The sequence below is a fragment of the Ptychodera flava genome, chromosome 6 (genome assembly GCF_041260155.1).
Source record: "Ptychodera flava strain L36383 chromosome 6, AS_Pfla_20210202, whole genome shotgun sequence".
In the NCBI taxonomy this organism is placed as follows: domain Eukaryota; kingdom Metazoa; phylum Hemichordata; class Enteropneusta; family Ptychoderidae; genus Ptychodera; species Ptychodera flava.
In genome coordinates this window covers 29,428,826-29,452,234 of record NC_091933.1, presented here as the reverse complement: position 1 = coordinate 29,452,234, position 23,409 = coordinate 29,428,826, and the positions used below count along the sequence as shown (strand labels likewise).

The window sequence follows — 23,409 nt, the reverse complement described above, 5'->3', positions numbered from 1 at the left end:
AATATGGCCGCCAGGCGGCCATTTTATTTCATTTTTTATGTACAGAGCCATAACTCAGACAGGTTTCAACCGATTTTATTCAAAGTTGGTACAAGGACATTGACCGATGTCATAGATATGCACGTCGATTTTTTTTTTGTGATACGATCCAATATGGCCGCCAGGCGGCCATTTTATTACAATTTTTTCATGTACAGAGCCATAACTCAGGCATATCTCAACCGATTTTATTCAAAGTTGGTACAAGGACATTGACCTATTTCATACATATGTACGTCGATTTGTTTTGTGATACGATCCAATATGGCCGCCAGGCAGCCATTTTATTACGATGTTTTCATGTACAGAGCCATAATACTCAGACATGTATCAAGCGAATTTATTCAAAGTTGGTACAAGGAGATTGACCTATATCATACATATGCTCGTCAATTTGTTTCACGTCATGTAGCAGTAACATGTCAATTATTGAAGTTTCGTAAGTAGGCTGATATGTCAAGAAATACTGCATCAAATTCATGAAACTTTGTACAGATGTTAAGCTCACATTGCTTTAACATTGAAAAAGACGTTTATCAGTGTCATTTTAATTAATTTGTAATTGCATAAGTAATGAACTTTCCTATGATATAGCCACAAATTAATACAACGTCAAATTTGATGAAACTCGATACAGATGTTGATCTCATAGAGTTGTAAATACTGCATCAAACTTTATGAAATATGGTACCAGTGATAGTCTGTTAAGTGTTAGGTTTGTATGCAAAAATGTTTTGCAACATTCTATTGATTAATTCCTAGTTGACTTATTTTATGAACTTTAGGATGGTGGCCAACATTGGTTTTTATGTTTTCATCACCATGGAACTCATTCTTGGCCATTGAGCGCCATCTGTATCAAGGCATTTTTATCACAGACCTAATAATGAAGAGGACTCTATCCTCTCCGAGGACATGTAATCAAAGTACCCATTAATAAGTGGGGACTGTGTCATCAACGATGACTTTTTCGATGTATTTCAGGCAAACAGAATATTCTACGTTGCTGCTGTTCATCAAAAATAGCAGAGACGTCGTGCTGTGACTCCTTGCCAGACACTTGGCATATCTAAGGTCGAGTATACACCATTCTGATTCAGTTTATAAGAGGTATTTACACACAGACGACTACTTGTGGCAGCCTTTTGGGATTTACAGCAGTTTCTGCACACTTCTGTAAACTTGGTGAGTTCTTATAACCTTTGTGTACACGCACATACACGAGCGGTCTTAGTCCAAGATAGCCATATTTTTCTGAGTTTAGATTTAACATTGCATTCGTTTGTAATCTATGTGTTGGTTTGTTCGCAACTTGTAAAAACTTAACTTTCATTAATTTTTGATGGACAAATAAATTGATTGTTAAGCGTAGGCCTCAGAATGCATAATGTTATTTTCGATGGACTATATTAATTTGTCAAAGTGTGCGCTAACGACGATTTGTCTTTCAGTGTACGTGGGTTGCTCATATTCTTGTACGTGCAGTTCTCTATGAAGTTCTTTATGAGAGATAATACTAAAAATATATTTTCTTGGTTACATGCAATCCTTGATAAATCTTACAACACCTAAATGTCTTTCTTAATCAGACCAACCAACGTATGTTGGATTTTTGTTTGAAGTTTTACAAGAGTCCCTATCTCACGATATTCCGATACCCAATGAAGAATGCATGTGCGGTCATGATTTTTGACGACAGATACGGTTATAAGCGTCATTTCTCTTTCTTTGAAATCTTGAGGAAGTTGTTCGGCCATGGTTTGCTGACGTTAAAATTTAGTGCAAACATATAGACGTAAGATGTACCGCCTTTTTATTTGTCTTGAATTGTGGCACAGTCAGTTTGCGACCGTACTACTTCAATGTTGCCCTATTTTGCAAAACATTTACAAATACTGCGTGATCACTTTGCTGTTAAAGGGGAATTTATCAAAGTTTGATAGTTGCATGTACGTTATTTAGACCTCAAACTTGACCCGGTGTTTTCAATTGAACTAGATTTCCACGCATTCTGATGAAATTTTTATTGTTTTCATATCTTGCTATTAAGTTGTAGAACTTCATGGCGTCCTCACTGCTGATCTGTTGTTCGAGCCCTTTGCGACAAATGCATGTGGTCATATTTTCAATGTAACTTTGGGGTATGGGGTAAGTTTTGGTCATATTTCATGTAAACTATGCAAGATATTGCATGTTACAATGCATTTCAACGATTAGTAAATTATCTTTCTAATGATACCTAACAATAGAGGTTATATTCAAAAACAAGCTCAGCAGATGACTTGAGGAAGACAGGTTTAATAAATATGCATGCAAATCTGCAACGCTGTGATTTTGCGGTACCATTCAAAATATGACTGTTACAGCTGTAGAGTCCCAGTATTTTTTCTGTTAAAAGTCTATTTCATATTTCTGACATGTCCCTGTACCAAATTAAACAGATTTAATAGCAAAAATTGGTAGAATTTGGTTTTAGCTATGACTGCAATTTTCAATGTAAACTTAGGGGTATGGGGTAAGTTTTTGTCATATATCATGTAAACTATGCATGATATTGCATATTACAATAGGTCATTTTAAAGATTAGTTTATTATCCTTCTAATGATACCTAACAAATAAGGTTATATTCAAAAACAAGCTCAGCAGATGATTTATAGGAAGACAGGTTTAACAAAAATGTATGCAAATCTGCAAAACTGTGATTTTGCGGTACCCTAAAAAATTTCTATTTTAGCTGTAGAGTCCCGGTATTTTTTCTGTTAAACGTCTATTTCACATTTATGACATTCCCTGTATCAAATAAAACAGATGTTATACAAAGCATTGCACTTTTTATTATGCCTAGCTAAAAAATTGGTAGAATTTGAGATTTGCTGTAATTTGCAATGTTAAATTTTGGGGTATGGGGTAAGTTTTGGTCATATTTCACCAAAACTGTAGAATATATTGCATAGTACAATATGTCATCTAAAAGAAGAGAATAAATTCCCTTTCGAATGATACCAAACAAGTGAGGTTACGTTACAAAACGTTCAGCACATGACTTACACAAAGACAGATTTGACGAAAATGCATTTGGGTTTGAAAATCGTGATTTGCGGTACCCTTCGAAACATGACCATAACAGCTATTGCGTCCCTATATTTTTTCTGTTAAAATTCCATTTCGTATTCTAGGGACTCCAAGGCTTCTGAAAAATACAGGTTTGTTATCCTGTAGGGGGTGCACGTAGACCCCCTCTAGCCCACGGCCTACTTTTATCATCTTTTTCAATTCCAGCATCGTTTTATCTTCCAAAACCAGCCCGTACGGCAAGTCGATTTTTTTCACTGGCGTAGGGGATTCAATGCTTTCATCATTAGATCGCCGGTCATTTGCAGTTCCAGCTCAGGTGTAGTTAATCTTGTACGGTAATTATATTCAGCCATATTCATAGTCTGTGAGCTGATTAAGCTGCTGTATTTCTTCTTTTTTATTGATATGTTTATTATACTATATCTGTTTTAATGCGGATCAAAAAATTAACATACATATTTTAACGTACGATGTATGAAATTGAATATTCAAAGAACAAGTCACGTTAAACCAAATATTTGCGCTTCAGCTCACAATAAAAGTTAATTTCTTATCACTACTGTGGATGCAAATGAATACTTTAAATTGCGAGTAGTGTATTTATGTATCTTTAATTTTCAATTAAAAATAATTAAATGTAATATTAATTTACCCACTTTCATTTACAATAATTTAAAAATTCAGTGTTAATTTGAAACTCGGTATTTTATCATATTTTTATCACACACTTTACATGAATCGCACCAAGGAGAATTTAGATTAATTTGGCACTCTACCCATCATAAATATACAATGAAAAGAATGCAACTTTGTTTCTTGAGTGATTTATTAGCCAGTATCGAAAACTTGATTTCATCAAAATTACAACCACATTCCATTCCCAAAACTGAAATGGCCCTTGTTAAATATTTTGGTGAAAACGTTTTCCTTCAAAATATCATCATCAGTAACTTTTGTTTTCACATTATCTGAACACCGTTATCAAAAACAGTCATATTTCTTCTAGCCGACTTCAGATTAATTTGGATTACCTGTCTTTTATGTTTTAGAGAAGATTATTAAGGACTTTATGATAATAGCGAAAACAGTAATCTCGGCAAATATATCAATCCCCACTAAGCCCCATAGCTGTGCGTACAGTGGCACATTTGCAGCAAGGGAGCTTTCATTATTTATCGCCTGGGAGGCGGATGAATGGCCTTGAAAAGCCAAATCGACCGGACCTCTGGTATATTGATCATACTTAGTTATAGTTACTTGATTGGTGTTATGAACATGGGATTCTTATCAATTCAGTTTTATATCTCTATCTGTCTATCTGTCTCCGTCGTCTGTCTCTGTCTCTGTCTCTGTCTGTCTGTCTGTCTGTCTGTCTGTCTCTCTCTCTCTCTCTCTCTCTCTCTCTCTCTCTCTCTCTCTCTCTCTCTCTCTCTCTCTCTCTCTCTCTCTCTCTCTCTCTCTCACCAGATCAAGTGACAATGGGGGAATGCAACAGCAAAGCAGCAGAGAAATGGAAAAAGCAACACGATGAGTACAAACTATACAAGCTGGTAAAGATCGAAGGTGGAGGAGAGTGTTGTTAGATGCTTATCAAGAAGGGGGCAAGTGTCTGAGTGAGGAAGTTGTCAAAGAAAAATTGAAAGAATATCTTTACTCACCTAGAGATGGAAAAGCAGAAGAAATAGAGGTACTCGTAAATTATATGAATCATTTTATATTGTGTACCGGATCATTAAAACTAATTTTACATGCAGCTGCTTTGATAACACAGTTTCTGCTATGCCTTTGACTTCTGATGGTGTATTAGGCCTGTGGGGAGGAATACAAAGAAAAGCGTATCTAGTTCTTGATGACAAAATGCAGCCAGTAATGAGACCAAGGGAAAATGGCCTTATTGGAAGCAATGTTTCTGTACTTCGTGGCAGCCATTAGTCTTATCATATTATTAGGGGAACAGAAAGGTGGGTAAGTAGTTAAGGTGCAGTATGGATTACTTTTTTTGCTTGGGCTTATCACTCTGCTGGGGCTTGTATTGATTACTCTGTGCAAGGGCTTGTATAATCCACAAGTCAAGTAGGTCATGACCCCTATAATAGCCCCTGACTCAATTAAAATAGATATATCGAGGTTATTCAGCCCTCTAATGTTCCCTTTACATATCACATGGGATATTTTGATAGCAATGTGCTTTTTCTGATCGGTCAGTTGGTTAATAAAGGCAAAATTGATAGTAATATAAGTTGTAAGAGGGTAATCTGAGGGGCCATTTTGCTCAGGAAGTCACCAGCACAACAATATCTCAATGATGCACAACTATGCCTACTCCAGCACTGTCACCACTGCTATGCAGTGAAGGCCTTATTAATGCTGAATGGCCTTACTGTTTCAACATAAAGACAAACACCAAAGTCTGGACATTGCCATCACTCTGTGGAGACAAAGAAGGGAGAGTGGAGCTTGCTGATATTCCAGGAAGGAAGAGCCCGGACTTGCTAGAGCTTTTTAGAAAGTGGCCTTGCCTGTTCATGAATATGTTTAACTGCCCCTCCCTCCCAGCCTCCTGGGTGAAAAACAGACATAATCGTGAAAATGTTAGATTATATAATCTTGGTTTAACAACTTCATTTGTACACCAACATCAAGGCTAACGCAATAAGAAGTTATAGCTTGTAATGAATCTCACTACTAATTCAACGTGTCAAAAGTCAATATCATGAATGTCCAAATCAACAACTGTCAGTTTTTTTTATGAAACCGTTGACAAAAAAGTCAATAAAAGTCAAGTCCTCGGTAAACTACTTCATAATGTTTGACATGACCTATCCCTACGGTGCAACAGATAGTAGAGGACATATTGTCCACACACTGATGACAGGGGTCCCAGAAGTCTTTGTCTGTTGCAGATCCAGTCTTGTTCAGGAATGCCTTGACATGTGACCTGCCGGGTAGACGTTTGTACGAATCGAAGTATTCACCCTGGTTGCTACCAGCAAAGTAGAAACCACCCTGTGTTTCCCTGTTGGGTACTATGGTTCACATTGGCCACAAAGGCAGTAAGTCATTTTTGCTGTTGTTGTCCCGTTTGAACAGAGTTCCATTCTGCAACACTTTTGCAGTTTTTGTAGTTTATTTCTGTCATTATAGCATATCGCGTTATAGCACATCGATATTATTGATGCAGACGACACTTCTCACCAGTTGAAGGTGATGGGATATGTTGACGGCCCCGGGACATCATCCCCACTTATTTCCTGTCCCAACAGGCATACACACGTGAATGACGTTGATATAAACATTCTCATCAGGGTATTTTTTCATAGGACTGCGCCACCCTTTCAATTTCACCCGACATTCTGTTAACTGTTATTTCTTGACAACAGGTAAAAGGGGAGAGGGAACCGATCTGATATGTTGGATACGCTCAAGGGGTGAACTTTGTGTGACAGTGGCAATATTAGGCTAATGATTATTTGAAAGGCGAGCTACCATTTTGTATTAAATTCTTTGGTATTTATGGGGACGAGAGAATTTGACGAACATTGGGTTTATTAAACATTTGAGGGGAAATGAGGAATATTTGAGTTCAGCGGACCTGTTAATGCATTGAAATCTTGAGTGATAACATTATCATCACCTCATGCAATATGGCTATCACCACTATTAAAACTCTAAATATCATTATTATGATAAATATCACCACTACTATTATGACTATGGAAGCAGTGGCCGACTGGTTTTGTGTGAGGCCTATCAGCTAGGCGATGTTGCCGTGAGTGTGTGGAGGTTCGAATCCCGTTTGGGTTATAGTAAAAAAATTATAATCAGTATTATGAGAACTGTAGCTAAAACTATTATGAGTACTATGACTGTCACATCTGTATGATTTCTATCCTTCTACTGGTACCCCTTTAGAGGGCCGAGCATTTTAAGTAATATACGGTTGAACACGTCTGTTTGACCATTCCCTGAGGTGGTATGGTTTCGTTCTTGACTTCTGAACTTCTGTTATTTTCAAAGTTGGTGGATGACCTTAAACTCAAAGTTTGTTCCTTGGTCTGGACGTAACTGGGCTTGAAACCCAAAATACGCTATGAAGCTGTTGAACAGATGTTTCCGTGTTGTCTGTGCAGTCTAGTTCTGAGTTTGAATTGCAAGAGCGTAGCATGTAAAATGATCATGGGTCACTAGGATGTTAGAGATCCCTCCTTTTAATTAATCTAGTGTAAGATAGTCCATGCATACTAACTATCGACTGACTGATCTGTATGTTTACAGCAGGGGCAACTGATCTTGCACCTTGGGCATCTTTCTCTTGACAGATCTTTCACATGTGCCACGTAAGGCCAGAAGAAGTGAGATCTCGCCAAATTAGGTGTTATGTACTAACCAAGGTGATAGTTCATCATTGTCAGGGGAGTACTACTTAATACACAACATGTTGCCATCGCCTGTCACACAACTTCTGTACGAAATACCACTCTTGACAACAGAGTCACTGCCATTCATGGATTATATATTATTGCCTGAATACATGGGTTTATGTGCCCAAGGGCAGGTGACAATTTGCCCGACTACAGGAGTAAAAATAAACCCATGTATCCAGGCAATAATATTTTATTACATGCCTCGTCACAGTTAATGCTATATGCATGTACATGCAGGGCATTTTCAAACAATTTTACCATTATCGATCAGTATCAAACAAATTTTAACGCGAGTCAAAATAGCTGTGCGCGTATTGATTTACATCTAGCATTAAGCGTCTATTTTGACGTCGAAAACGTCGAAGGGTTTCACTGAACCGGGTACCCATGGAAACAGGTCAGTACATCGTTCACCGGCCCGCTAACTTCCCAGATGTTCCCATTTAAATCAATGAACTGATTTGCACTCACATCGAGGCATGTAATAAATATCGCTGAACCTCTGCACTCTGAGTCTTCCATTTAACTCTGGTAGGAAGTTTTCCACTCTCCTTAAGTGTCCCTTTGCTGTGCAGCCTTCCATTCATCATTTGTCAGTGTTGGTAAAAATTCACTCCCTGTCAGCATTGGGGGCTATCTATGGTATCTGGCACTACTGTATTTGAACAACCAACCATCTCTACCAAAGAGGTGCTGCAGTAAAATAAGACTGACACAAAGCCTCTACAGATTCACTACAGATCCGAGGATTTTTTTCAAAAAAAGTGTCTAAACTTGGCCCACAAGTGTTCCATTTTATGATCTTTGTACAAATTACAATTTACGTATTAGTTTAAAAGCTACGATGTTTACTATTATTCATATTCAGGAGCACATAAACGCACCATTATTGCATATTTGTGGTCGGTCACATGGTTCAGGTCGACCAATTAAAATACAACGGACAGGGCATGGTAATATAAAACAGGTTAAGGGGCTTTTGTCAGTGACTACCTTAAGAGCGTTTCCATACAGGTAATCATGGAATTTGTCAGTTACTGCCCACTTAAAGCTAGAAACCCAAGCTTGAGAGCTCGGTAAATTCTTTCATTTGGGGACAAATCTCTGCTTACATTTTCGACAACTCTTTTCGTTCTATACTGTTCCTGGTATTAAGCAGCACCTAACCCTTTCAGAATATAGCATCTGTGTTGAGTTCAAATGAATACCATAGTCAGCATGATGAACTAATGGTGGGTTAGATAGCTTTTGAATGGTGTCATTGAAAGCTGCCTCGATTGGTTTTTCCACGCAAATTCAGGCAGAGATGAAGATTTGTTTTTCTTCGGCCTTAACGCTTATTTGAGAGGCCAGCAGTCAAATAATTTAATGGCTTACTTATGTTTGATGAGAATCTGTGGTAGTAACCGCCAAAAACCAAAACGGACTTGACCTGGTGGATATTCCTATAAACAGGCCTGGCATTTTGAGCACTTCAATCTTGTCTGGGACAGTCTATACACAACACGATTGAACTAATTTAGGATAATTGGATTTTCATATTTTGCAAATTTCTCAAAAGTGTTAGGTGCCATATAGCTGAATGTTGCAATATCGCAAATTACTCATAAAAACAAATGTGTAATATAAAAAGAAAAGCAGATGAGATAAAATTTGTAGATTAAATCGACATTACTTCACCATCCAATTATCCCAAATTAGTTCCAATCATGTTACACCATTTCCTGATACTACGTGCCCAAGTTGGCACTAGGATGCTTTCACCTTCAGCCCATACTCTTGGAGACGATTAAAGACTGCCTAAAGCCGCTGAAGGTGTTCTTCAAAATGGGATGAGAATGCGATGACATCGTCCAGATACACAAGGTATATCTTCAAGTTATAATTTCCCGTGCACCTTTCCATAAGCCTCTGAAACGTACTTTGGACATTCTGGTCAACCAAAAGGGCATATGGTTACACTCATAGAATCTGAAAGGCGATGTAAAGGCTGTCTTTGGTCTATATAATCCTCATCCGCGATGCCAATTTGCCTATAGGCTCTTTTTGAATCGATTGTAACAAACCACTTTGCCCCTCTCTCAGGTGAGGCTAAAAATTGTGCGTTCCGATAATTTGGTTTTCAAAAATAGGGTAGGTATGTCGGCAAGAATTTTTTTTCCAAAATATTTTTATTTTTAAATATGTGTTTTTTAGGGGTTCAGGGCGGTCAAACACCGGCCAAAACATTTCCAGAAAATAAATATATATAGGGATATGTTGTTGGTTAACATGGTATCCAGCTCGAAATTTTTCAAAGACATATCATTCCATAGTGTTTACTTTCACTAAGTAATGGGTCTTTTGAGGACCACCATCAAGAAGACTTACTTATGCTGTACATGCCCTTGCACAGAGTGATCTATACGAGCACCAGCACGGAGATGTCTGTGGCTGTATAAGCCCAAGCACAAATTGGTCTATATAAGCCCTAAGACAGAGTGGTCTATATAAGCCCAAGCACAGAGTGATCTCTATAAGCCCAAGCAAAAGTGATCCATACTATCCCTGCACTACTAGGATATTAACATTGTTATCAGCATGCAGGGAAATTTCGTTCACTTATTGAGTGCACACTAGATCACCATTTGTATGCGCCATATGATAAGTTTGTTTATTTCATTTGAAGAGTTGTTCGATGTGGTGCCCTGTTAATGAAAAACAGCGTGCGGTAATGGCGTACTGTTATTTCGACATTGGGACCAGTCTGCGATTTTGTTGTACGCAGGGCCGACGTGTTATCATAAGATTAAGCACTGCGTATGATTCAAGTCAAACACATTCAATAGACACTTACAAACCTCTTGTATTGTGTAATAAAATAAATAAAGATACAAATACATCCCTTATAAACCAAAAGGGTGTGAACTTAATACATTATCATATTAGTGGAGAAATAGGCACATTAGACGACCTAAGATGCAATGATGCTAAAATCTGATCAGTTATGGCCATTTCCAAATGAATATAATATATTTGAATTCGACCATAAGACAAATGTATGGAGAGATACTGATAAGTAGACAGACACTTCCACAGACAGGGGTAGGACACTGGCAGCCGTGTCACAACACTTGATATTTAAGTGAAAAACTGAGGGAAAATATCGAATTATCACTGGGCCATTGCTGAGTAGCAAATTAAAGTATCTTGCCACACAATAATTCATGGGAGGTGAACATTTTAGATCGTATCAGAAATTGGAGATCAGGTGACAGGCCACAGAATCAGACTGCAGTCAATATCCTCATGCACAAACTAGCAATACGTATTTTTCTCTACATAGCCCTACAAGAACTGTAAAGACTTTGTTAAGGAAAATGAAAAGCACAAAGCATGCTGGAATATAAAAAGGGATATGCGTGGTGGAGTTGGAGAAACTATTTTACATATCTGTTATCTTAAAAACACAGATGAACACAAAGAGATTGCTAAACGTATATTAGAATATTATCCAAATCTGGTTTGGATATCTATGAAGAGGAGGAGTACTATGGTAAGAGAGATAACATTTCTTCGAGTGTAGCCTGTATAGGATACCCTGAAGATATACGGCTCCTAGTATACAACCCTGAATTCACTTAAGATCCCCTACAGCCAGGGATAGCCAGTTTCAGATAAAAAACTGCCATATTGCCCTTCTCTATTTAAATTTGCAATTTGGTACCTAGAGCTTCGTACATTGTGGGGTAGATTGTAAAGATGATTGATACATACCGACGAAAATCTTTGCGTCTGAGAGAAGTTGATCTTCCTCCAAAACTATGGAGTAACATTATTCCTGTATATGTATGTGACTAAATGTAAAAAAAAATAGAATATCCGATTAAGGAAACATCCTTAAAGATAGTATGCTCAAAAGTGAAAGACTTAAACTTTTTCTCAAACATTCCACGATGATGCCTTTAACAGTTCTCTCACCAAACCAAGCATAAAAATAAGGGGTCGCAGTGCAAAGTTTTGTACCAGAGAAACAAATTTGCCAAATTTACCGATCTTTGGAATTCAAATGACCGTTATCCCTGCGTTAACCCTATAGGGAAAATAGAACTTACGATTTTCGAAAAACCAAGCCGGTGAATCTCTTTCTTACTCCAAGAGCTCTAAAATTTGTCCAAACAAGAGGTATAGATCAGGAAAGAATTGTAAAAATGTGAGAGTAGGAATATCTGCCCCCGAAGCGCATTCTACCTTAAATGTTAAGTAATCACTTGATATGTTTACAGGGATGTTATAAAGTCCCGAACATTCGTTATAAGTAAACTCACATCTTTTGTTGTCGCAGGTGAAAGCTGTTTGCACTTGGCAATCGTGAACAATGATCTTGAGTCTGTAAAAATGCTTGTTGAGAAAAAGGCGCTCCTTAACCAGAGAGCAAGAGGTAGATTTTTCAAACGCGAAATTCGAAGGGGCAGATTGTTTGCAAAACATGCAGGTTACATTGGCCATGCTTATTATGGTGAATACCCTCTTCATTTTGCTGCTTCGGTCGGCAACATTGAAATCTACGACTACCTTGTCGATCTCGATCCTGATGGAAGTGAACAAGGATATGTTAATCAAATGACCAAGATTCTTACGGTAATACCGCCCTTCACATGGCAGTCATTCATGACAAATTGGTGAGTGTAATAACTGTAGATGGCTGAGATATGATTGCTTGTTGCAACCCTCTATATCATGTCTGATGATACTCCGTGATTCTTACTTAATCTAACGGCTTTATAACATCTGCATCTCATACCTTATGAAAAAAGTGTTTTCTCAACAGATTGACATAGCAATTCATCTTCATCGACATCGGAGAAAGTCATACGGGTGGTGAAACAGATCCAAAGACTTTCTGACTTGGGTAGTTTTGTCTTTGAAAAAAGTTTTGATCAGTGTTTGAGTGTGGTGTGTAGTTAGGGGTTTTCATACAGAAGAATAGGCGCAACAATACTATTACATCTTTAATGATTTTCTGTAGGACATGTATAAGAATATTACCCGTCACAAAACTGTAATTTCCGATCGACTTACCGAAAACTATGATGGCCTGACCGTAATGGGACTTGCCGGTGAAGAGGGGCGCAGTAAAATCTTCGAAGTCATGCTAGACGATAGCAGTGACACGGCGTGGGAGTTTGGTCCAGTGAAGTGTGTTACTTACCCCCTGAAAGGAGTAGACAGCATTCAAGAAGATGGAAGACTTGGTAAGCATATCCTCTACATTCAAGTTCATATCACAATCGGTCGCGATATTTGCGACTGGCGGTTTACCGCGGATAACCATAATCTTATGATGCAAGATGTCAAGTCAAAAGATGTAATATATTTAAAGCCGCAATTTTCAATGCAGGTTCTCGCATTAGTGGAGTCCTCCTCCCAGTCAAACATTTGGCCAGTACGATGTTTAAACTGATCTCAACCTTTCAGGGCCTTTTGTTAAGTCTGCAAACAGAGTTTATATAAGCGTTTGGTTGACGGTCGGTTCAAATCGCCAACGGTCATTGATCCCCACCACCAACGCTCGAATTTCCTGAAAAATCATCTTCCAGTCGCGTTAGAATTTGAATATAACCACAGAGTTGGATCGGCAGCAGCTTTGCGCTGACCGCTTGGCAGTCTGTCTGCATTTTTGCGGCCGAAAAACTAAAAGGTGGCATTTCCTGGAGTGTGTGCCCGCGTGTTGCCTGTTTGGTTTCCACTTACATAGTGAACGCCGCCATAGCCTCGTACCCTTTTAAAGGGAGGCTCCGCCTTTAAAGTTATACAACTGTTTTGAATCAGTAGCCTGTAGATTGGATTGTATTAAAGGGGTATGGACTTGTGTTGGTTCGATTTTTACCTTAATCGCTGGTATTTTAGATATTATTGAGGTTTTATGTAAACATTCTGATACTATTGTAGTCTTTTGATGTTTTAATACCCACTTCTATCGGGACAGATTTTAACTCAGCCTTGTGGAGGACTGTCTTTGGTGGCGAAGATGGACATCTAGATTTATTGGAGAATGGTGTGATCTATCTGTTGCTAAAGGAGAAGTGGAAAGAATATGCTAAGGTACATGTGGATAAACAATTAACGACTTAGACAGAGTGCTTATGAACTTCATCGATTTATATCGACATGGTCGACCTATAATGTTTTCGTTACGAATTTGATGTCATTTAGCTGAATGAATAGATACGTGTTTAGTCAGTCAACGTACCATCACTCGCGATCTAAAGGGCATGCGCCTCAGCATTGGGGGACGTATGCGCCTCGGCAGGGGAGAGATATTCGGACTCTCAAACTTTGCACGGTAGCCCTCGATTTTTATTCTTGATTTTGAAAGGGAAAGGTTGAAAGATTACCTGTGGAAAATTTGAGCAAAACTTTAGGTCTTTCACTTTCTAGGCACATACCGTGGGATTCATTTTAAAGCACTTGGTGTGAAAAAAATATTCACCGTCTTACTTTTTCGAAAATCAAAAGTTTTATTTTTCTCCATAGATTAACACGGGTAAACCCTTGGTAATTTGCTACTCTAGTACCAAAATTTGCACGGTAGCCCTCGATTTTTATTCTTGATTTTGAAAGGGAAAGGTTGAAAGATTACCTGTGGAAAATTTGAGCAAAACTTTAAGTCTTTCACTTTCTAGGCGCATAGTACCATAAATTTAAATTAGTCCCAAGTTTTCGTTATGGAACTTGAAATATTTCCTTTTCAAAGGAGAGAATAAATATTCGGGTCACCGTGCAGATTTGGTAAAGATTTGAGGGTCCAAACTTCTTCCCGGAGACGCATTTTACTTTGATAAGGGAGGGCTTGATTACAGAAGGCTGTCTTTAAGTTATGCACTGCAATTGCGAGTAAATCGTTATCAAGTAACAATTAAAATTGCGTTCGTTTATGTTCAATTACAGCAAAAATTAAGAAACCATTTCATCCTGGCACTTTTCTATCTCACTATGTTAAGTATAGCGGTGTATCTACGACCCGAGGGAGACCTATTGAGTGGGACTACTGTTACAGACATAGTAGGTGATATATTTAGTTCGCAAAAACTTGCTCCATAAAAAGAAATTGCTAAACAGAATTACTAACGACCGAACGGGGAGCTCTTGTTATAAAGGCGACGTTACTTCACTTTTACTTTTAGTACCGATGCTATCATTGATTAATTTCAAGAATGCTTGCAGTGCATGTTGTCCTTGCATCTGTGATGTCAAGTTTATGAACACATTCATGTACCACACAGGTCCGATATATTGCCGAAGTGATCGTGCTTATCTTCTCGACGTTATACTTGGTGTTTGAATGCATCAATATCGCGGCCTTGAAATGCAGATACTTGAGATTGCAGGTTCGTAGTTGTAATTGATTTCGCCATTTTAACAGCAATACCAATAGTGAAATATATAATTACACTTAATATCCGCAGACAGTATGACTCAATCATTTCAGAGGTTCTTCACTCATAAAGTGTGTTTCTCCAATTATAAAACAATGGTAGCTTGTTCATGTTTCTGGCGAGTAACGAAGACTGCTTGTGAAACTTCATTGACATTCATCAAAATGTTTAAAATGAATCCCACTTAGATGATTCAGCAGACACCCGAAGGAGACCTGTTGAGTGGTACTACTGTTACAGACATGCGGGGTGATAATTTAGTTTGCAAAATCGATTGAAAGCATTTAGAATTGGTAACAATCAAATGGGAGATCCCCTTTATTTATCGGCTTGTCACTTCATTACTCGCACAAAATAAAGTATAGTCAGCTTTCGTAACACAGGATGTTAAACACAAAGTTTAGCAAAGAATGTTTTCATTTTTTTAGCAATGAACCTTAATTTGTATATTGCAGCTATACATACCCGCAAAATCAAATTCTGGTATCCTGTATGCTTTTACTCCTCTGTTTGCCGTTCAGACTTGTATCACTGCGTTCTGCGGAGGATATTTTGACTACACTAGCTGTCCCCATGGCTTGGAGCTATTTGTTGTTTTTCTTCAGGTGAGTCGTCGTGCAAGTTGCTTGTTTGACACGTCACATAATTTATAGAATCTTTCTTATTTAAAATGTAAGTATTTCAGAAAGACATTTCCTGGCATTTTAGTGTAGGAATGTGGATGACAAGAGAACATTTCGGACTTAATGAATATATGTACGCGTAAGCAATTATCCGGGTACTTTAAGTACACGAAAATATTTAAAAACTGCTGTAAGGCATTGGACACCAAATTATCGGTTTAACACCATCTCAGAGAGCAGAAAGTTATGAAGATGATGGTAGCCTCCGTGTTATCTGAATAATTAATCCAGAAACATGACATCACCATGGTTTACATTCACCTTTCACAATATACCTTGAACTTTTCGTACATTACAGTTTCACCATTTATTTCATCGACATTATTCTGCGTGATTCATGGCACTGGAACATAGGTATTAGTTTTATTTGCATTACAGTGGAATGGAAGAACTCGGGCATTTGTCACCATTATCTACAAGATGACTCTTGGCGATCTCCTTCCATTTAGTTTAATATGGATCGTATTAATCTCTATCCTCTGTTCTGGTATGTACCTGTCACTTCGTCTTCATTGACATTTAGGGCTAACTAATTCTTTGAAGTTTCCTATGCATGTTATCCCTGTGTTACAATTATGTTATGGCAATTCAAACACAGCTGACCGTGAGTGCAAAGGTTCCGAAGCAAGTAAATGACAGTAATAACATTCTTCGAACAAGTTTACATTATCTTTGAAATCTCATGGATAGCAAATCTTCGGTACGTATATGTTTCATACTTCAGAAATATACAAACGATGTTCTTCTTTCTTATATGTAGTGTTCTATTACCCGTACAAGAACATGGAGGGGATTGAATCATTTGGTACAGTGTACGGCAGCTGGATGTATCTTTTCCACATGACCTTCGATGAATTTGAAGTAAGTATGCCTTTTGTCAAAACATTGAATATTTGGAATGCAGTGCTTCTTTTCACGCGAAATCAGCAATCGATCGCTGATTTCCGTAACCATACACAGTGACATCGTGCCTGGTAATCCATATTGCAACTGGTGTTCTATACCATCATGAAGGAAAAGTCCCGAAAATTTCCACTTCCTCGACCAATATCGATCTCTGTCCCAAAAATCTCCCAAAAGGGCCATAGTCTTTTTCCAGATGTCATGGCAAGTGCTAATTCCCATCTGGTATTCAGATCTGTATTTTTAAACTAAGAAAATGTGAAGAGACAATATATGTTAAATGTTATTTTCTGCACAAAAATATCCTGCAAAAAATCTAAAGCTATCCGGAAAGAATGTCACGAAAAATGAACGCGTTTGCTCTGCCCCAATTAAAATTGAAAATGAGATTTCACTTTTTTCCTTCCACTGTTAAGATTTTGCCTCTGTTAATCGCGAAATAATTTTACGTGCCTAAGACAAGGACGCTTCTATTTACAGATTTTGTCTCGGTTAACCGCGAACTAATTTTAATTGTCCAAGACGAGGACTTTTTTACATACATTGACATGAGAAGCTGTTTTTAGCTATAGGATTTCCCTAATTAGCACAAATATACGTTGTAGATTGTATTTGTAGATGTTCTTTAAGAAGGATTACTCTATATAGTATGAAGCCCATGATATCTCATAAACTTGAAGACGTCTCTAAAAATGCATTAATTCTCCATTCAGCCCTAAAAATTCAGAAGAAGTGTCCAGCTGCATGTATTCTCATTGGTCTCTATGTTCAACAATTACTTTCCTTCCTTTTTTATCTCAGATCCTGATCAGTGGAGAGGTGAGTATCGACTCTGTTTGACTCCAGTGGTAAGCATTTTGCCAGTATGGCGCAGCATGCAGCAACTTCCTGTGTTAATAAACTATTTGACACGGAAGCAAGCAATGAGACCGACGCTGCTGAAAAATAATTTCCTGAAAAGCGTTTGACAACATTTGAGACAACCGGAAGTAAAAATCAAAAGTGGGTGTTGTTCATGTAGAAAATGGGAAAGTACAGTGTCAAGACCAATGACAATGTAAGGTCATAAACAATACAAAGTCTGTTCGCAAACTTTATCCTTTATTGAACCATTAGTCAGCTTGTCTGGATTTTTTTATGAAATTTATAGGATGACGAGATAGAATTGAGCAGATTACCAGTTTTGACCAAGATTCTCTTTGTTATCTTCATGGTGTTGATTCCGATTTTACTCATGAATATGTTAATTGGTAAGTTAGAACTATATAAGTCTGTAAATTAGAGACACGTCTACTGGTTTCATTGGCCACTATTTCAATAATTTGTCTTAATCTGCTACATGTAGCTCATAAATGTATTTATTATTTTAATCGGAAACATATACATTGTTTAGTTTAAAACGTTCATTGGTACGGTTCGTAAGAAATTTGGAAGTACTGGCATTACGCAAACTAGAGATATCAATTGTCTAAATTGAAAGGCTGCCAACACTGTCAGGTGTAATTATCAGCTATTAAAGCAGTATTTCCAGTCGATCACAGAGAAATCAACTCTGCAAAAGTTGAAACACTGTCTTGCAGAAGGTCAAATGTAGTTAAAATTACTACACCTGAACGCAAGTGATAGTCTTGAGCAGTTTGCAAGCTGTGCGTTCTTGGTGGTGTTGTTTTAACTGTGTCTGACCTTCTGTTAGACAATATGTTATGTCTGACCTTCAACTTTTGCAGAATTGATTCCTTTGTAGTCGACTCACATTACCGCTTAGCTGATAGTTACGCCTGACACAGGCGACATGGACGTGAATAGTCTAAAAATATCATATTATCTTCGTAATTATTAAAAATAAGAAGATATCACATTTTCAGACTATTCACGTCCATTTCACCTGTGCGCCTGACAGTGTTGACAAACACTTCAATTTAGACAATATTGCCAATGGGTCAACGCGCAACACTGTAAGTTTTAATTTAAATTGCTATGTCGGCTGTGTGATAATTAAGTTTGGCGTTGGAGACTTGTGGGTATGAACAACAGGCATAAGATAAGTGTTGTGCCAGGAACTTTGTAGTCGACTCACCAGATTTCAAACAACTCGATTGGTCAGCCAGAAATGTCCTATTGTCATTAAATGCTTGGAAATAAATAGCAGGTCAAAATAGTTTGGTAAATCAATAGGGAAATAATATGTCGTATCGCCTTATGATTAAATCACTGCACTTTCTATTTATGGATTTATGTATTCTGAACATTGAGTAAAGCCTGTTGCATTAAAAATAATAACTGGGCATTAAAAGCAATTGGATTTAACAACTACTGCAATGGAGCAGGTGTAAATGAAATATCCTTAGTTAAGGTGAGTGCATCTCGGTGGCAGCTATTCGGATTCTTAAATTTTCACAGTGCTGTTGCAATCGACCACTTCTGTGGGTTTTCTTTGTAGCTCTTTGACGAATTAAAGTATACATCCTCTTCTTTTCATGTAAAATCGAAGTGTTCGTCTCCATAGAGTTAACACTGTAATCGAATTTCAAATATAAGTAATTCAGAACAATGTGAACAAGCCATAAGCTCCATCATAGTCACAAGTTCTAAAGTGACATGTGGATGTAACAAAACACAGACAGCACAGCACAGGTAGACAAAAAATTAGGGTAAATTTAAGGTATTTGTTCCATAGTATTAACATTCGTCCTCCTAACAAGTACGCATTTATTTGTTTATATGAACACAGCTAAGATGGCACAAACTTACCAAACCATCGAACACAGGGCCTGGAGGGAATGGCTTCGACAGGTGAGTGAAATAGACAGAACTTGGTACCATGGGCAAAAACTACAAATCAGAGTACATTCTCTGTAACGTTACTTCTCTGAATTTTGTCGGTTTTCTACACATTTTTGCCAAGATATTCTTTGAGGGTCCTCCAGCGTATAGAAAAATGTCAAGCATGACCGAGTTTCCCATTTTGCGGATAATTACCGATCTGAAAAAGGTCGAAATAGTAGAACAAAAGAATGAAGAATATGAATATCTTATCTTCCCAGAAAATCGTGTATTCTCCTTGCCTTATGATGTATTTGTTCAAAGATAAGTCTCTAAACATATTTCACTTTGCATCGTGGCATACAAGGTGACAGATGACTCCCTAAAGTGATGGTGCTGAGAATGATGTGTGTTGTCGAAATTTGCATCGAAACATTTGAAAATGTCAGAGCAGTGTTACCACATAGTGTAGAAAATCGACGTATTTCGGTGTGATAATTACCTTGTAAGTTCAACCGACGTTGAATGATGCATAGCCCAAATTACATAATGCATTTACATCTTAACAGTGGGCGCGAATAATAATGGTTCTGGAGCATTCCACTAGCAAAGCGGACCTGCAGAAATATCGTAAGGCCTATGCCGTACCAGGAGTCAAACCAAACTACTGGCCCAAAGGGACCAGGTAAAAACGAATTCACGAACTGAACATCTAATTACGGCTTATATATATATATATAATATATATATATATATAATATATATATATATATATATATATATATATATATATATATATATATATATATATATATATATATATATATATATATATATATATATATACTCATACATACAATGGTGTGCGTTCACCCATTGGCAATAGACAAACTAGCTAAATATATTGTCTAAATATACAGATGTCTAAATATGTTTCAACACTGTCAGGCATAACTATCAGCTAAGTGGCAACGTGAGTCGATCATTAAGGAATCAAATCTGCAAAATTTGAAACATTATATATATATATATATAATATAATATATATATAATATATTATATATATATATATATATATGTAATAAACAAATTACTTCAAGTACAAGGTAATGAAATCTAGTTACTTAAGTTTCATGCATCCTGCAATCCTCAGACATAAGTGAAATAAGCCAAGAATCATTTCACTACTATCTGAGGATTGCAGGTTGCATGAAACTTCAGTAACACATTTCATTCCTTTGAACTTGAAGTAATTTGTGTATATATATATATATATATATATATATATATATATATATATATATATATATATATATATATATATATATATAATATTATCGTTTCAGCATGACGTCAAGGACATTAAATACGAACCAACCTTCAGTCGATAACACCTCAGACACCCATGCTAAGGTTAGCGAATACTGCGACTCCTGATGATTTTAAAACCAAATTTTAGGGTACAGACACAGAGGCTGCTGGGCGACTCGTCCAGACGAACTAGACTCTCCCTTCAAAACTGGATGTAGGTATTTTTCACAAATGTTCTAGTCGCTTGTGACTTGCTCATCGATCTAATGATGAATAATTAAGAGGAATAATTGCAATAATTTCAATGCAATTAGTGAAACTCTGACTCTGTATACGAAAGCAATATTTGGCAGTGCTCCTTATTTCGAATGATCGCAAGTGCCCTCTTTCATGTGGATCTTTCTATATTGATGCCGTATACAAAATTTTTTAAAGCCATTTAGGGGAAACATTTACGAAAGCCTTGGAGCCATATGATACGTTGATTTTATAATCCAGTGTTGTTTAATTCAGGTGCAATTATCTGTGTTCTCATTCAGCTTTGACACCGACTAGGCTTCATGTCAACTCTATTAAACTTCCTACAGTATGAACTATAGTATCAAGTATTGTCTTCAATTTGTATTGTAAATGCATCTATCGGAAAGCATGTCGACTTGTTCATGTCGTATGAATACAAGAATATTTTACCTTGTCATAACAGGTGGTACCGAAAGCCACCAAAAACAACTGATAGAGCAGAAAAGACAACGTGCCGGGAGTGAAAAGGAAACTGTGGTAAAGTGGCGTCACTATTTGCCGGGATCTGCTTTACCGCATACAGCGAACACAAAGAATTCAGAGGAGCAACAAAGTAATGAAGCCAAAGCATCCTAACTCCAAACAGTACGTCTTCTTTAGTCATCCTGACACCTATGTCGAAGGAACAGTTCATTTAATACAGGGAGAGAAAGTGTTGTCGCATTATTTGCACAGTTTAATACTCAAAAGTGCAAACGGGCAGTGTCACTATGACTGCATACCGGCGGTGACAGAGATAGCTCTGACCCTTAAGAGTTTGGGTCATATGACTCTCATGACAGTGACGCATACTCACATGCTTTTATTTGATTGAATGTTTCAACCTTCCAGTCAATTTGCAAAACTGTTTCATATATGTCTTGTACTTTTGAAAACTAAAAAAATTTATAGGTCGCTGTAGCCATGAATTCACAATTTGCAGACTCTCTCGTGATCGCCGTTTAGTGTGCTTTTAAGCAGGTATCATTCACCTGGCTAAAAATGGATACACTCAAGTCGCTTAGACTGATAAATCCAAACAGTTTACTGATCCATTTAAAAATGAATTAGCTTAAGAATTTGCCTAGCAATATGACTCTTCAAACTGATGATAACACGTAATATCGAACATTCGCGAGCAGAACTGCGCAATATATAATATTTTTCCGTGTGTTCATCCCTAATAAATATGTGGCTATATGATAAGTTTTGGAGACTGGACAAGGAAATTTTTTGATCATACATATAGGGGACTTGAAATTTTTTAGGGTATTGAGGGGATCTGGGAAATAAAGATTTCGATCACGATTCCTCCAGCCCTTCCCCTGACCATTATTTTTGAAAGCATCCTTAGGATTTTAAAATTCTCGACAGTGCCCAGATGCATGTCTGTTTTAATGATATCTCTTTTAAATGTAATATAGAAATGGAGAAATAAAGTCACAGGTTTAATCAGGGCAGCTAAACGTGATTTTTACAATGGTATGTTGAATAATTGCTCAAACGATTTTGGAAAGTTTTCAAACATCTCGTTCCACGCTCACAATCACAGAATCCTACATTTCTTATCAGAGAAGGTAATGAAATTTCTGACAATAAAGACATTGCTGACACTTTTAACAACTTTTTCACAAATGTAGCTTCAGAATACATAAAACAAGCAAACAACAACGATGACTTTCTCAACAAATTGACAAATTTTATAACAAAACACCTTCCGGATGATGCAAAATTCAATATACCATTGCTAAAAGACTCAGACATTTTGAAATATCTTATGAATTTAAATTGTAACAAATCCACTGGTTTAGACGGCATCAGTTCAAGATTTTTGAAAATTGCCGCAGGTCAAATCACACCGAGTCTCACAGCTCTTTTTAATTATGTAATCACAACAAGTACTTTTCCAAGTCAATGGAAGTCCGCTAAAGTAATCCTCTGTTCAAAAAGGGTATCAAAGATAACATCTCAAACTACAGACCTATTTCAGTCCTTCCTGTTCTGTCAAAATTGTTAGAAGACATGTACATAGTCATTTTTACAATTTTCTTTCATTTCACAATTTACTGTCGGAAAAACAATCCGTTTTCGTACGTTTCACTCTTGTCAAACAGCTTTGACTAACATTACCAACTCATGGTACCAGGCAATCGATAGTGGAAATCTAATTGGTGTTTTACTCGTTGATTTTAGAAAGCCTTTGACCTAGTTCACCATGGTACTTTACTTAAGAAACTCAGACTTTATGGTTGTTCAGAGCAGACAATGGGCTTTTTCACTTCATACCTCGCAAACAGAACTCAGTCGGTGTCCTTTAAGGTAATATGCACCTCGAAAGTGAAAGACTTAAACTTTTGCTCTAACTTTCCTCAAGGAAGCTTTCAATCATTCTCTTTCAAAATCAAGAATAAAAATAGGGGGTCACCGTGCAAATTTTTGGTACTAGAGAAACAAATAACCCAAGATTTACCGATATTGGAATTCAAAATGGCCGCCATCCCTGTGTTAACTCT

General features: G+C 37.2%; 1 protein-coding gene across 1 annotated transcript; it reads left to right on the top strand.

Moving 5' to 3' along the window:
- Window positions 1-11,366: 11,366 nt before the first annotated feature.
- Window positions 11,367-19,402, top strand: LOC139134431 (transient receptor potential cation channel subfamily V member 3-like). Its single transcript, XM_070701291.1, has 11 exons — window positions 11,367-12,200; window positions 12,548-12,773; window positions 13,508-13,623; window positions 14,470-14,583; window positions 14,805-14,909; window positions 15,413-15,562; window positions 16,019-16,127; window positions 16,401-16,501; window positions 17,345-17,362; window positions 17,694-17,793; window positions 19,275-19,402. The coding sequence occupies exons 1-11, from the start codon at window positions 12,177-12,179 to the stop codon at window positions 19,400-19,402; spliced, it is 1,191 nt and encodes a 396-aa protein (XP_070557392.1). The 5' UTR covers window positions 11,367-12,176.
- Window positions 19,403-23,409: the final 4,007 nt, after the last annotated feature.

Bases quoted from the DNA above. Each gene is read 5' to 3' on its own strand.
- LOC139134431 (XM_070701291.1), top strand. From the start codon at position 12,177: ATGGCAGTCATTCATGACAAATTG. The intron at 12,774-13,507 runs GTAAGCATATCC...CTATCGGGACAG, and splicing joins TCAAGAAGATGGAAGACTTG to ATTTTAACTCAGCCTTGTGG. The intron at 14,584-14,804 runs GTAGGTGATATA...TGTACCACACAG, and splicing joins GGACTACTGTTACAGACATA to GTCCGATATATTGCCGAAGT.